At 38.2% G+C, this 16614-nt stretch overlaps 1 protein-coding gene across 1 annotated transcript in view; it reads right to left on the reverse strand.

Moving 5' to 3' along the window:
- The window catches only part of LOC139732411 (kelch-like protein 8), a 40114-nt gene that overhangs the window by 12437 nt on the left and 11063 nt on the right, over positions 1–16614 (reverse strand). Inside the window, exons 2-3 of the mRNA XM_071643276.1 lie at positions 6275–7043; positions 3494–3695 (exon numbers count right to left, since the gene is read on the reverse strand). Of these exons, the coding sequence (XP_071499377.1) occupies positions 3494–3695; positions 6275–7043 (971 nt within the window). The remainder of the gene's footprint in view (positions 1–3493; positions 3696–6274; positions 7044–16614) is intronic.

A 16614-nucleotide genomic window follows, 5' to 3' on the forward strand; every position in this document is an offset into this window, starting at 1 on the left:
TGGAGGAGAAGACTACTACAGTGTATGATGTCACATGCGTACAACGATATAAGGAAAATAAAAAGAAAATTTCACAAAACTTGACTTTTTGAATAAAGTGCACATTTCCTCGACTTGTTACTGACTTACAATGTATGTTAGGGGTAATATTATTCCCCCTGACTTCTGAAAGAGAGAAGTCGAGTGTTCTTCTATTACGTGAGAAAATGAGAATATCTTGAATTTTCTTTAAATACTTTCTTTATATAGTTGTACTCATATGACATCACAAGCTATAGTAGTCTTCTCATCCAGCCGTGACTGAGCAGAAACTTCAAAAACTCATAATTTTTGAACGGATTGTCCAATTTTCCTCGAACTCTCACTGATGTGTTCTACTACTAGTAATATTGCTGCATTCACTCAACCCACATGTCTATGAAGGTGAACTTGTCCTTTAACCAAATGGTAAACATACATTGTAAAGACGTAATTTGGAGATCACGCACTGAAGGAAGCAGTGATCTAGGCAAGAGAGAAAATATGTTAAAAAGCCAGACAAAAGACAACATAAATTTTTGCCTACTCCATGGCATTTACACGGAAATGCGCATACACACACACACACACACAAAAAAAAAAAAAAAAACCTCATTAACATGTCTGCAAGGAACCAGATGTAGAAAGTTTTCCCAGGGAATGACTTGGCTTGATGAGTGACCTATCTGCCCTGTGCCACCACAGACATCCATTGGGCAAAATTCTGACTGTGTGCACAAAATGTACACTTCCAAGAATAAGAAAGGGTTTTCATTAATGCACTCAAATCTAAGTCACTGAGAATTTTATATACGAGTTATAGGAGAAAGCTCAAATCATCAACCACTGGAGAAAAAAAAAAATGTTTTTGGTACTAAAAGTGGGCAGTCCAATACCTTCTTTTGCTTGCATTTGTTTGTTATTGTTTAGTGTAGTGCTTACTCCTGTGTGTGGCCGACAACCACAGAACAGAAAATTGATACTACACCTAGTGTACTCCTGCTAGAACCTTGGGTATATTGTATCTGTATACGGTTGTATATGAATTTTTATGAAGTGATGATATGCAGCAAAATGCTGGGTGTATGGCTGGTCATAAAGTATAACCAAGGAGTTTACGAAGGTCCTTTTTATGACCATCAATCTCAACTAATAGTCCATGACCATGCAAAGAAACAATTTATGTGGAACTTCCACGGCCTACACTAGGCCTTGTCTACCTGTTCAGTTTTGTTTTTTACTGTCCCATAACTTAAGTTCAGCCATTAATTTCAATGCCACCATAGAAGATTGCACAAGTCTCCTTGCAGAGGTTTTGTTATAAACTGTTCTTCCTGAAGAAATTGTTAAAATCTACTTACCCAAACCCTATCCATCCCCCTCCATAAAAAGAGCTACATACATTTTACAAGGCTAAAATATTTCAAAGAAGAGCAAGTACTGTACCTTTAAAATATCATACAGCCATTAAAATGGCTGTACTATACTTGTAAACATAATTTTCATTATAAATTCAAAGTGGCCTTGCCTGAGATAACCGATACATGAAACTATCCATTATGTATACTTTGAGTGGTTTCCCAGACCTTATAAGGGCCGACACAAAGACTTTGATTAATGAAAGGACTAGTTTTGATACATGTTTTTGTTCTTGATGGCTTTAAGTGGTCCTGTAGGAGAGGCCTTTTAGTCAAAACTGAGTAGCCATGCACAACACTTTCTATTTTAGAAGAACTGCCATTTTATATGCAGCACATCTGTTTAACAGTAAGGAACCTGAAAGCCAAGTTGAAGTGGATAAATGGCAGAATAAAAAAGATTTAACTGCAGAGAGCAGTTGACTAGGATGCTTAATGCTTCTCTCACAATCACTATTATCTAATCTTGTTTACACTTTAAAATGATGTTAATTGATCTTGACCAATGACCATGGATTGACATTTACCCCTCTCAAAGATTTTCCTATTTATTTCTGGCCATTCACAACAAAAGACTATCATAATAATGGACTTACCAAGTGGAATTAATGGCTATTCAAAGTTCACTAATGTTTGATCATTCCTCAACAGAATTTAAAAGAAAATACATAGGTACATTCAAGGTGAAATACATGTAATGTATGACATTTGACAGTGATGAACGAAATAACTTGCAATGCACAGCAAACTCACAATGATAATATGACCACAATGTTGTTTTCCGACAAACACAGGACACTGTGTCAAGTATAACTTCCTGGTAGTCGGAAGGTCGTAACACCTTTTTAATATCCAACTTTTTCTTCGAATAGAAAGTTAACTGTTGCATTTATCATTTGTTCACAAGAACTTGATGGTTGGAGACCATTCGCCTCTAACCCCTGGGTTACAGTCTGTCAGTTGAATGATTGACGACTGCTTATAAATATTTTCCCCACTCAGGGCATAAACTTTTAAACAAGAGGCCCCAGAGAGTGAGAGATTCCTTACAGACACTTGCCAACAAGGTAGAACACAAGAGAAACAGGAAAGGAGGGAATGAATGCCCTGATTGCAGACACCTAGGACAAACAAGGACGGATGACTTGACGCACACAAATGACAGGAAATGAAAAGTAGGTGACATATCGTTGACAGAATAACCCATAATAAATGAAGAGAAAAATCATAGAAAGTGATGCATGCATTTCAATGTCAAGAAGTGAGGCAGAAAGAAAAGCAAATATGTGAGAGGGAAAAAAGAGTAGAGAAAAGTGTCAGAGAGAAAAATGATTGGATCAACTTGAAATGACAGAGAGAAGGAAGAGGAAATTTGAACAACAGAGGGGTGCGCAAATTGGATAGCATGGGAGGAGGGAAATTGAAAGAATTTTTACTTCATAGACATTCCTTTCATCTGATATTGATGAGTGTTTGTTGATGATAAATTTGCAAGTTCTGTTTACATTGTGTTCTGCTGTCAGAAAGGTTGAAATATAAATCTATTTTGTTATTTTGTACTGTGGAATGTTGAAAAAATGCACAAGCACAACCAAACTGAAATTGAAACTGAAAAAAAAAAAATCACGAGGAAAAGGGAGTATGACTCCCCCCCCCCCAAAAAAAAAAAAATAAATAAATAAAAAATAAACTATAATAAAATAAAAGAAATAAATTGAAGGAAATCCATGTAATAGCTGTTTGCAACACACAATTATATCCAAGACACAAAATATATTCATGTTATTAAGCGCGGAGATAGAACAGGAATGAAATCAAAACAATCTAGTGCATGCATGCAAACAACATTTTATCCAACGGGTGAACAGGGCATTCCTCCGAATAAGTAACCCTACAGGTCAGCAGCTAAGTGGTGGACAAGAGCAGAGACCAACTAAGGAGGGAAGCTAAGGCCAAAACAACAGCCAAAGCTGTTAACAACCAATTGCCATGTCAACCACCAAAAAAAAAAGACAACAACAACAGCAACAACAAAAAATCGACCATGTCTACTGTACCTGCAGTGCTCTTTCTGGACACCAGCCTGCGGCTATCCTTGACCAGGTTTGCAGCGGGCAGGTCCTGGACCAGCTTGTTGATGGACAGGTGGTAGTTCTTGGCCTCGTCTACCAGGTCCCTGCAGGCGTGGCTCTTTTTGATCAGCTCCTCCCGCTCCACCACCTCCATGAGGAACTTGGCTGGAACCATGGGGAGGCGCACCTGTGTCAGGGAATGTTTATCACAGACCATGAGACATGTTGTAACATTTTTTTAAAGGACTTTTTTTTTTTCTCAGACTTCAATATGCCAATGTGTATCAGCTTTATTGATATTGTAAGATTCTTAAGATTAAAAGTAAGATTCTTTAAATCCAACCACCTGCTATGACTCACTCTCCACCAGCAATCATTATTACAGTAGTATTTGCCAGAATGTGCAATAAAAGGGACTATGAAGTTAATTGGTACAAATTACTTACAACTGTATTGAACGAAGAAGAAATAGGAGAGAACATAAAATCATAACTGAGGAGCTACTGGGTCAACCCGGTCATGGGAGCATACATAGGGCAGGATTTCAGAATTAATTACAGCTTTAAAAACTGTCCCAAATACTGACACCATTTAATACAAATTTGTGGTCATATCTTAATCTAAACATTTCATCAAAATAGGCAATACAGAGATGCTATAAGCACTGCATGCAAGTTGACAGATATTGAGCAACCATATCATTCTGATTCAACACCTCCAGCTCATCATGTAAACCCTTGCTTGCTTTCACTGTTGCATTCAATCAAATTTCCTGAGAAATGGTTGTCATTCAAGATGGTACTTGGTTCAGATCTTGGCAGGTCATTAACATCCAAGGTGTTTCATAAGATCAAATAGCGAGTAGTCTTCACTCATGCAATGATGAAACAAGATGTCGCATTCAGTGAAAGATGAGACACTATTCAACTTGACCTTGCCAAATTGAATAGAGGATCTCATCTTCCACCTCATGAGAAATCTTGGGCCATTGCACTTGTGATTATTCAACATTTGACTACTCTCGAGGTTGAACTGAACTTACAGTCTTTGAACTGGCACAGTCATGTGACGCAATTGCATTTTTGTGTTCAAAGTAGAAGGGATTATAATAAGTGTTAACACATCTAGAATACTAGGTACATGTATGTACTAAAAAGAAATGTCAGAAAATCTCAATTTGACTTAAAAAATAAATGGGAGACTTGCTCTCGACCAATCCTGGAATTTGTCCAATCTTCAAGGACAAATACACGGTGTACCACAGTGATTATCTACACTGTACATGTACGCAGAAATTCAAAGAAGTTTTTGTTTTGGGTTGTTGGTGGGTTTTGTTTTATTTTTGTTTTTGCTATGGGTCTTTTTTATGTGTTGGGGTTTTGTGATTGTCCTATATTGTTGGTGTATCATGGCAGGAAAGTAGAGCGAAATTCATTCCCATGTTATTTTTTAAACCATTTTATGTTATTTGGGTTTTTCTTGGGGGGGGGGGGGGGGGGAGCACACAAGTTGTGGCATAAACTCACTACCCCACAATGAAGTATGACATGTCAGGGGTAAAGAATTTGATCAGTACTTTCCATGAATGCATATTTTCTTCTCTTTTCCTCCATTCCCCTCCCCCTTGGTGTCAGTATCCAACTTGGCAGAGAAGGAATATGGCAAAAATGTCCCCGTTATTGAGATATCAGTCTTAAGTTATCCAGGACTTGGATGTAAACAACTCCAGATAGTACCACGTAGTATGCCACGTGATATACCTGTTGTCATATTTCCTGACTGAACTAGAATATTAAAAAAAAAATAATAATGATAATGGCTTGTGTCAAAATGACTTAAATCCAACTCCCGAAGTGCAACAAACTTTAAAACATGCAACAATACTTGGCAGAGATCCCTATTTCATCTACGGGGGCTATCAAGATGTCAAGAACTATATTAAAAGAATTCGTTTTTGATCACTGCACTTGCCAAACATCATCATTATGTTGTATGACGGTGATGGAAAACACCCACAAACACAGCAAGAAAGGCGGGGGTCAAAGGAAGTTCAGTCAGTGTACTGTCAATTTCTGGCTGGAATGTCACAAAAAAAAAAAATGCTGAATGCCAAACCTTATAGCTGCTCCCATTCCTCAATTGTACATGAATGAGGAGTCACATAGTTCAGGGTTGCAGTCAACCACCTGTCTCTCTTCCCTTTCATCAACCCTCCCCCTCTCAATTTCTCTTGTCTCTTTCTCCATTTCTCCATCTTCAACTCTCTTTCCTTCTTTGTCTCCTTCATTATCTCCCTCCTCCTCCTCTTTCCTTCTCTCTCTCTCTCTCTATACATCTGATAGTGAGAAATTTTCAGCTAAAATGATAAAGCAATACTTTTCTCTTGAGCCACAGCAATCATCCCAGACTGTAATTTCCTGCTGTATTTATAGAGAAAACTGTACATAAACTCAAAAAGAAGACATCAGGCCATCTTTTCTTTCTGAGAGAGATTTCATGATAGATATTTTTTGTGATAGATAGCAAAATATTAGATATACCACGCATACCAAATCACAGTTTCCATAACGGTGTTAACTTGACAAATGCTGTACACTTTTGAATTACTGTGTTCACTGCAAGTGCAATGTCAGAACCCCTATTGGTGTTTAGCAGTCTCACCCACATTGACTTTGCCATAAGGCCTACACATGGCAACTCTTCTGGATACATTTGTCATAAATCCTCAATGGGTTAATGGCTGATATACAGACACATCAGGCTCACCTTTGCCATGAGTTCTGGGAGGTGTTTCTGCCTGTTCGGCAGGTCATGTTTGACCCATCGCATCACAGCATCGTACACCTGGCTCTCCTGCTCAATCACAATGTCTGACGAGCCGATCAGAGTCAGGAGGTGCTGCACGTCAATCACGAAGAACTCATCCTGGCTGACCACCTCCAGGAAGTGTTCGTAGGTGTAGGAGTCCGCAGCCCCTGACAGGGTGGTGCAGCCATGCTGGTCAGCAAAGGTCCTGACCCCAAGGCAGTTGGAAGGGTGCAGGTGCGACTTCATGAAGTCACTGCATGCCGCCGCCACCACATCCATCTGCAACAAGGATGCAGCAAAGAGCACCTTCTGGACGTTGTCAACGTTGAGCACAATCTTTGAGGTGTACATGAACTCTACAAGGGCCTCCAGAGACCTCTCATCAATGTCCTTTACCTCCAGGCTGCTTTGGCGGCTCTCCACCATCTCCGATGTGAACATGGCTCGGAAGTATGGGCTGCATGCCGCCAGCACCAGCCTGTGACACGTGAATGAGGATCTTCCACACTTGAGGGTGAAATCACAGAGCATCCGTGACTTGAAGAGCTGCTGGATGACCCCCAGGGAATCCTTCCATTGTGTCTGACACTGGAAGATGATGGATGAGACCGGAGAGTCGTACATCTGGGGTGTGGTCTCCATCTTGATGTCATACTCCTCTGCTACCAGTCTCTTGGTCGGGGTGCTGGTCTTGCCAGAAATTTCAATGATGATTACTGAATTTGTCCTGAAGGATATAAAACAATGAAAAAGAACTTCTGCATCAGATTTCCAATTTTTACCCTATAAATTTACATGACGTGCAAATATGGACGGCAACTTGGATTACCCTAGTAGGTCCAAAATTTAGGACCAATTGTGTTTAGGATTGAAAATAAGATGTGAAATATACACAAAAGCTTTCTCGACTATGATTCTAGCAATTAGGGGCATATATATCACAATGACATGGATAAAGTCTGACCATATCATTGTGTGAACAGTCAATGCTATGCAATATATACAAACATATATAATACAAAAACAAATATATCTTTAGAAACTGTAAGTCATGATCTGAAGGCAAAGCAAGCACATTTTCAGTTTCACTTCCCACCCAATGTCCATTTGTTTGCTTGTTTTCATTAAAATTTTCATTTGTACTTAAATACTTTTACACATTTAATGATTTTGGTATCATTTGTCTTCCTGGAATTGCAAAAGAGTACAACACACTACCCTGCAAAAACAGAACTAGAGGAAATAAAATTGCATGTAACAGCAAGAATACCACTCAAGGTGTCGGATATGAATAATGCACAGCTCAGGGAACAAGAGATCCCACAAATCATGAATTTTATGCCTTATGTATAAGGGCAATTCCGCGGTTAGTAACGTTACATTTAAAGAAATTTAGATATTTATTTTTACTACTAAATCATCATTTATTCATTTCAAGTTAAAGTCATGTTAAACCATGTTCATCCTTCCCAGGTCTATGATATAGAAAAGAATGAGTACAATCCAATGAAATATTAGAATTGCTATGGCAACTAAAAGGGCTGGTTAGTAACGTTACGAAAAAAGGACATGACAAAAAAATCAGTGTCTTGTAACAAAAAATGTGCAAAATTTCAAGTTACTTGAAACAAAGTGTTGCATTAATTTCAATTATAGCATCATGACAAATGTTCACGCAAATATTTTTAGCAGTTCGACCAATAATTTATTAGCTAGACCCCCAAATGCATGGTTAGTAACGTTACGGTTAGTAACGTTACATTTGTCCGGAGTAATTCCGCAGGTCATTTCACCCTTTTGTAATTGAAAAAATTTAACATGACTTCTGAAGTATTTAAATATATCTATCTTTTACCTTTTAGCAAAAATTTGAGGAAAAAATCTCAAAGCAACCCACTGTAATTTGCATTTAAGTGAATTTCAGCATCCCCAGTCCCACATGTTCATTTCAAATGATGGTTTTAGATCTCGCAAAATCAATAAATATGAAAAATAAAATCTACTGAATTTGAAAGACCTTAGTGATTGGTGAACATCCATGGCATTAGTTGATACCTAAATTAAAGAGTAAGATAAAGAGGCACATTTCTTTTATCCATGTCATGTCCATCTAACTGCGGAATTGCCCATAATGTAAGTAAGACTGAGCAAATGTGTCTTTAGGCAGACCTCAAATGATTTAGCTGATGAAACATTTCATCTTTGTTAGGTACATTTGTACACATGTAGGTTCCATTCAAAGCAAAGGTCCTGTGTTCATATAGGTTTCATAACCCAACAAGGTTTTGCTGTCAAATATGCATGAAATGGTTTTAAAAGTGAATGAGGAAATCAACATTTCGCACTGCAACATTAATCTTTGCAACAATGACCATTGTCTTTCCACAGTTTCACAAGAGGTTTAGTTTGCGCTCTCAAAGGTTGCCATTAAATGCAGTGTTCCTTTGCAAATTGTGAAAGACTGCAGTCAAACAGTAAGCTGGCAGATGGTACACTCGATGATCAACTCTACAAAGTGACCCACAAGAAGAGTCTTATCAACTTCAGAATTCATCTGTTCCAACAACTTGCATCTCAATACCTAGGAATCCAGTTTACATGCATGTATGTACGTATGCAAAAGTTGTATGTATGTATGTAGATATTCCTATAGACGTGCATGCCTTTATGCCAACAAAAAGAATTTCCTACATGGACAATAAATGAATCTGAATGAATGAATGAATGAATGAATGAATGAATGAATGAATGAATGAATGAATGAATGAATGAATGAATGAATGAATGAATGAATGAATGAATGAATGAATGAATGAATGAATGAAGGACTTGCTGCTTTGCTGGGCATGCCCCTGCCAAGTCTTCTGGAGTTTAGGAACAACCAAAAGTTGTCAAAGGTACACAGACAAAACCTGAATGTCTATACATTTGTACAACGTAAGTACACTAATCTGTTGTAGATTCTGTCATGCCTTCTTTTCACAAACTTTCATCATATTTTGTTTTCTGTGAGGATTGACAAATATACTTTCATTGATACCACAGCATCCAGAAACTAAACTTGGAAACTCAATGTTTTCTATATTATTAACAAGATACATTGTATGGCTTGAAACATTTAAGCATGTTGCAAGCTCAGAATTCGAAAATATTGCAGAAATAGTATGTGCATGGAAAGCACATCAAGAGCATGTGAAGTATGCAATATTTTGGAGCTTATCTCTCTTTGTGTTGCTTACATTTAATGTTCTCTCTCATGTTTTGCACACAAATATCTGGGTAATTACTAGGTCAGGTAGTTTGATGTTTCTTTTGTTTTGCACATGTTTAAATGTGCAAATGCTTTGTACCATTGATTTTGAGCTTGTTGCAAATTCTTGAGGACGTTGCATAGCATATTGCTGGCTTTTGAGGATGTTGCACAAAAATTTCAGCATGTTGCAGTGATATGCTGAAACCTCTTGTGGAGCACCCTGTGGGTGTACAATCATTGTAAAACGCAATGTGAAGAAAAGTATTGAACTTGTTTTTCTCCAAGTTTTTGACTCATTTTTTTTTCAAAACATAATATATGTACTCCAACAATAAAATGAATGAATAAAAGAAATATGAAGAGCAGTTATGAAAGCTTGTGTACACAAGAAGGCAACTACTTGTGTTTACAACCATAAATATCAGCTGGGCAAAGGTTACAGTTGTATTATGAACTCAACATAGTATCATGAGCCATCATTCTCAGGGTTTAGCGACTCACTGTCATCACTGAATGATCATCAATCACGAATTCATTAATCAAGTGATTTCTTCCAAAATTCTAAACATACTGTGAGATGCACAAACTATTACAAAGCAATGAAAAGTGCAAGATTGAAGAAGTGCACATGATGAATGATGACTGTACATTGTATGCTGAATATTTCGTGAGGTTTTTATTTTCCCAAATTTTGCGAGTCAGGTGCTGTTCGTGAATGTAAAAACGCGCGAAAACATTACTCTGATCCCGACATGAATGTGACGTGCACACATACATACATTTCTCTGTTTGGTATTGTACTCTACAATCGCGAAATCAACCGCTGGTGAAATTGTCGGGAAGTACCGATTTGCAAAAAATTAGACTCACTAAAAATATGGCACATTTGTACAGTAACTGCTGCCAGAGCCATCCATATCAGTATGCCTCGTAAACATACTTTTTGCTGAAGCAGTCACTGACATGAGTGCATTGTACTAACTATGTACCTACCTTCCATTTTTGCTTTTGTTCATTTTTTTTTCTTGTACTGTATTTGGCAATACCCGATTGGCTAACAGCCACCATAGCCTTTACCTTTTTCAATATCTTGCACTATTTCTGATTCAACGTATACTTGTCTTCATCTTGCTATTCTAAATTGGCACACTGATATGTCTTTGACCTTGATGATGATTTGGATGCCATAGTAGACTCTCACCAACATCCACAGCATACAATTTCTGTGCAGAAAGTACAAATACCTGTGTACCTGTACTTTTTCTACCACAGAGCTTTCACTATGAGACTTTAAAAACTGTCTAGTGGTTCTGTGGGAAAGATCATAATATGCTGCACATACCGTATTTTGTGAAGACATACAACCTACAAGACACAATTTGCAATTGTTTTAAATATCAGTATGCTTTACCTAAGCTACATTGTAGAGTTGTAGAAAGATTCAGCAATGGAAGAAAACTGATTTATATAGACATTCTTGCTCCCACTAAAGTGCTGCAACCGTATTTATGAAAAATCGTAGCACTGCATGTCAACTGCTTAACATATATGCTTATGGTAATACAGGCTAAACATTGATAATACATTTGTATCAATTCTAAAACAGACTATTAAAATAACAGTGTCATAGCATAGTGGCTGCTGGAGAGCACAACAGCCGCAATGAATTAATACACTGCCACTACGTACCGCTTCCTGTGAGGAACATTCATCCTTTCTGCTCCGTTTCTAGAGGAAGGCATTTTTAATCGAAAGAAGCAACCTCTTGATCAGCTTGCTGCTGTAGTAATTGGGTGCGAAGAGTTTAAGGGCTCCCGGCAAACTGAACCGTTAGTTGCCTTTCGTGCCAAACGGTCATCACGTCTCTTCAGGTCGACGCCACGCCGAACAAAGACTTGCACAGAATTTGCAACTCTTGCTGGCAGCGGTTGAATCAGTCACTACTTGATGGAATAGCAAATTTGATATCTGATCTGGCCATTAAACTGTAGAATCAGACAACGATACACGTAGTTGATACCACAGATGGCGAGATGGCGAACCTTACCACCAAGGCTACGGCATCAAGCATTGAAAAACCTTGAATACAGACTGGATACTTATGATGCTTTTCCCACATGTCTTGGTGTTCAAAATTGTCATTGTTGTTATCCTTGTTTTCATTCAATCAGTATCGCATGCCCTACTCTTGAAGTTGAGGACAGAGTCCTACCATGAATTAGTCACACTAGTATCATTAACCTTTATCTTATCTTCAAACAAAGGTTTTGTTTTATCCCTCCCCCCCTTAAAAACAAAACAAAACAAAACAAAAACAAACTCGTTTGCAAATGTGCAATTCTTGAAAAATATCTGGCATAATTTCCACAAGAATTATGCTTCAAAAATTTGTGTTATACATGTATGCTTATTTTGTAAAACTACAATCAGCAGACATAGCCTATATAATGCACATGCTGCTTTGAGTCCCCGGACTACTGCACATCAAAAAAACAAAACCAAAACCACTACAACAACAGAGGGCACAGATGTGATTCTGTTGAAAAGCCATTCGTATTGAGGCTCCCAATACGAGAATATTTTCCAATCTTGCCTTTTTACACAATAAGACATCAGCCACCCAAAACTATCAGATCAGAAGACTGTTACATAAATACAGTAAAGAGAAAACATCACTTGAGGTACTCAAGTGGAGCATGAAAATGGCATTCTTTGATTATAAAAGTTCAACACATCAATCACCATGAAGAGCACTTGCAAAACTATGTGTCAGTCAATACGAATACTCATTCTTAGAATTAGAATGAATGACTTAAAGAAAAAAGTTTCAATCAAAGCATCTGGAGCATGTTGTAACTATCATCTTACCGCTTCATTTTGCAGTGATTTCAAAGAACTGAAGAAATGCAACTACCATACATGTACATCCAGTGTTTCACCAACTTTAAACAGCAAATTGCACCTAACACGAAGAAAAAACCAGGACAAACAGTGTTCCATCAGCTCCCAACTTGAGTATACAAATTGACTCCACATATAACCAGTCCTCTTCACAAGATGCCCCAGATGGAGCGGTCTCTGATCTACACGAGATGACGGCTGTGACAACTTTCCAGCCAGAAAAACTCCCCAGGACTCAAAGAATAATAGTTTCTCAGCCTAAAAATGTTGTATGTCACTCCTTCAGCACCAGCACTTTATCAATGTAACATCAGACTGCTTCTGAAGTCACATTCAACTTTCAGACCTTTTTTCAGAGATGCCAATGTGCAATATTCTCATCCTTTGCCACATACACTTGTAGAGCAGTATCTTACTCACAGATCCAGATGTTCTCTCCTTCGAGCAGTCCACTCAACTATTCTTTGGAGAGATGCAATTCATTAACCTGTAGCTGTTCATGTTTTCTTTCCATTCTGTTATATTTTTTTTCTCTCCCTCTCTTTCTATCATATAAAACTGTTGACAATTTTCTAGTGATTCAACTGCTGGTTTGAGCCACATCGACACCACAGGAGTTTCGCATCACAACAGATTGTTCAGAATGCAAGGGAAAGCAGAAAGGGAAGTTGGCGGTGATAGACAACGCTGGTACTGTTACACTCCCGATAACCCCAAAGCAGTATTTTTTGCATTCCCCCATGCACAAAATGGAGGTAACTTGCCCTTCAAACAGAAGAAATCTGTTAATGTCTTCCTGGTAACTGCAATTACTCACAGAGCAAGGTTAGGTTATCTCACAAACAGATCCACAGGATATATTGGATTTTCTTTGTTTTTTCCTCACAACATGACCGGAAAGAGAACTCTTCCGAGGTCAATGGTAAGTCCAATGACATGGCACACATCGCTTTAAACAAATAAAAGATTCTGCTGGGTGGGTACGGGTACACATGAATGTGGCCGCACTTTCTATTCTCCGAAACAAGTCATCTTCGCACCACAAGTAGGCATTGGATTTCAGATTCTCAGCTGTCATTAATACAAGACAAGAAGTATACATGTGCGGTGCATCCAAAAGTCACGGCTGAAGACTGAAGTACAGCAGGTCTACCAGCACAAAGCAGAGAAAATGGCTCAAACTACCCCTATGTCAAGATCATCCAGATATGACTTTGGGAACCTCACCGATTCAAACTACAGAGTTCATTGCCCAGTGTCACACAAATGACAGATCTCGGTCGGGTACACGACTAACAGCTTGAGAAAAGAAGTTAATGATTTTGGGTACGGCTTTTCTAGGTAAGATACCACAACCGGTCTTCCATCAGCTCACGGGTACATCAAGAGGTGACAGCATTATGTAATCTAACACACCCTCCTCCTATAAGACGGAGCATAGAAAAGGGCAGGAGGTTTCCCCCACCCCTTATTTGGAGTATCAACACCCTCAGGGTGATGCTGTCCAGCCAAACATTGAGAAGGCGCGGACATGTACCATGAGCGCTCCGATTGAAAGCCTTCGCAAGAGAATAACTAGACAAACCCTTGCATCGAGGCCTTGCCACTCACAACAAAAAAGACTTTCCACTCATGATGCAAGTTCACCAGGGTACTACGGCCAGAAACTGAAATATCAAATGGCAGTTTCCTATTCTCACTGATTGTTGATAGAGATACACAACTGAAAGGAATATCAAATCATTTTGGAAGGCCAAGACAGGAAGGCATGAAACCTGATGAATTTTGATAAGAACACTTCCTCCTCCAATATGAGAGAAGGCTGGCTGTATCTGTATCATTCGTAGGTAGAGTTCATTACAGACAGGAAGTAGACCATTTTCTCATATTGACAGAAGTTCAAGTAAAGAGGTTTAGAAATTAACTAGATCTGTTGTCTTTGGGACATGATGGTATAAGTTTGAAATTGATCGGCAATGCACTTTCTGAGCTAACCTCTGCACAACTTTTGAGGAGAAATAAAGAAGAAGAAGAAGAAGAAAAAAAAAACAAAGAATCAGTACAGATACAGGAGGTGATCAGAGAGGATACTCGGATCACCTAATAATTGTTATAAACAGATTGTATACCCCCACCCCCACCCCCCCCCCCAAAAAAAAAATAAAATCCTGCATTTTAAAGCAGCATATAATTATTGCAGCAAACTGATAAAGGGATCCCATTTTGGAACATGTTGAACATGCTCATGGAACGAAAATGATCCCTCTGGAAATCAAAATGGATCAAATTACACATGTACAACTTACCTCAAGTTCATGAGAATGGAGGGATATTTTTGCTCCCTCCAACAAGAACTGATACCTTGAACAAATTCATCAGGTGACTAAACCTGTAACACTGTTTTCCTTCCAATTCAAAAATTGAAGAATTAATTTGCCCGTAGTTCAATGCCTGTGTGGATCCCCCACCCTACCAGCTGCTCAGATCAAGAGCACACATTATAGTATTGTCTATAATATGAAAAAGCCATCATTGGTATTGACTATCACTGATAAACCCTTTAAGAAAGTTTGTAAACTACAATTAAACCTACTGTACAGTCGGGCATTTAACTGAAATTAGGAAATGATCACTTTCTGTCCTACAGAGTTTTAACAAGTCATATCCTATAAAGCAGATTACCAAGAAATCAATCTGTATTCGCAGATCAAGCAGGTACATCCATGGTTGGTGCCACACTGCATTTTTGTGGGCACTATAGTAGCTAAATGTCTGTGTCCTATCATTCTAATTTATTAAAGATGAATTTGCATCTTACCTCAGTTTGTGAAGCTCCATAAATCTCTGTCTACTCATTACTCAGATGTTTTTGTCTCTGTCAAGCGTATACATGTACCTTCTCCCTTGTGCAAGGTATTCATGTATGCAAGGCAATTAGGCCTCTTGGGAGAAAAAAGAAAAGAAATATTACAATGTGATAACCCTCATACATTGTAGCCAAATGCAGAACCATTAATTATCTTAATTTGAAACTTACATTGTATGATATGTCACAGATGAGACTGAAAGACTTAACAGAATTAGACTAGTAGGGGTAGATGCTGATCTACGTTGTACACATACATGTACTATGTACAGTGTATATACAGTATGTCCCCCAAAAAATTACAACAGGGCCCTCCGCAATGACATCTTTAAAAATAGTGAATCAATCTAAATACAAATTCAGGGTATGAAACTATAACTCATTACCCACATCTTACAGAAAACCCCACTCGATTTGCTTCAGTGGTCGAAGAGAAATAAGGAATTTTGTAGAGGATGTCGGGAATCTCTTCCATCCAAGTTCTGCCTAGATTATTCACACACAAGATCATCGAAGTGCTAAAATTGGAAGAATCAGACTCATGACATGCTTTCCAACAATCCACATTTCTCTGTGACCGCTTAACTAATTTGAATGGGGTTTTCTGCAAAATAGAGCTAAGATGTTACATTTTAAGACCCTGAAGTAGCACTTAGACAGGTTGATCATATTGGGTGTTATCAATTCAAAAATCTGATTGTAATTTTTGGGCGACTTACTGCAGTATGTCCCCCGGAAATTACAATCAGATTTTCGCATTGATAACACCCAATATGATTAAATTTTTTTAATGCTACTTTAGGGTCCTAAAATATAACATTTCAGCTCTATTTTGAAGAAATCCCCATATGATTTGGTTAAGCAGTCACAGAGAAATGCGGTTTGTTGGAAAGCATGTCATGAATCAGATTCTTCCGAGTTTAGCATTTCGATGATCTTGTGTATGAATAATAGGCAGAACTTGGACGGAAGAGATTCCCGACATCCTTTACAAAATTCCGTATTTCTCTTTGACCACTGAAGCAAATCGAGTGGGGTTTTCTGTAAGATTTGGGCAATGAGTTATAGTTTCATACCCTGAATTTATATTTAGATTAATTCAGTATTTTTAAAGATATCATTGCGGAGGGCCCCGTTGTAATTTTTTTTGGGACATACTGTATTATGAACTTGGCAGCACACAATTCATGACTATCATTACATCACCCTTAGTTCCATACCTTACCACTTCCAAAGAAAGCTCATGGATCATGTCAGTGCTGGCAATTACATTTTTAC

This window comes from Diadema antillarum, unplaced genomic scaffold (genome assembly GCF_040938485.1).
Source record: "Diadema antillarum isolate AM-2024a unplaced genomic scaffold, OU_Dant_1.0 seq00000420_RagTag, whole genome shotgun sequence".
NCBI classification, from domain to species: Eukaryota; Metazoa; Echinodermata; class Echinoidea; order Diadematoida; family Diadematidae; genus Diadema; species Diadema antillarum.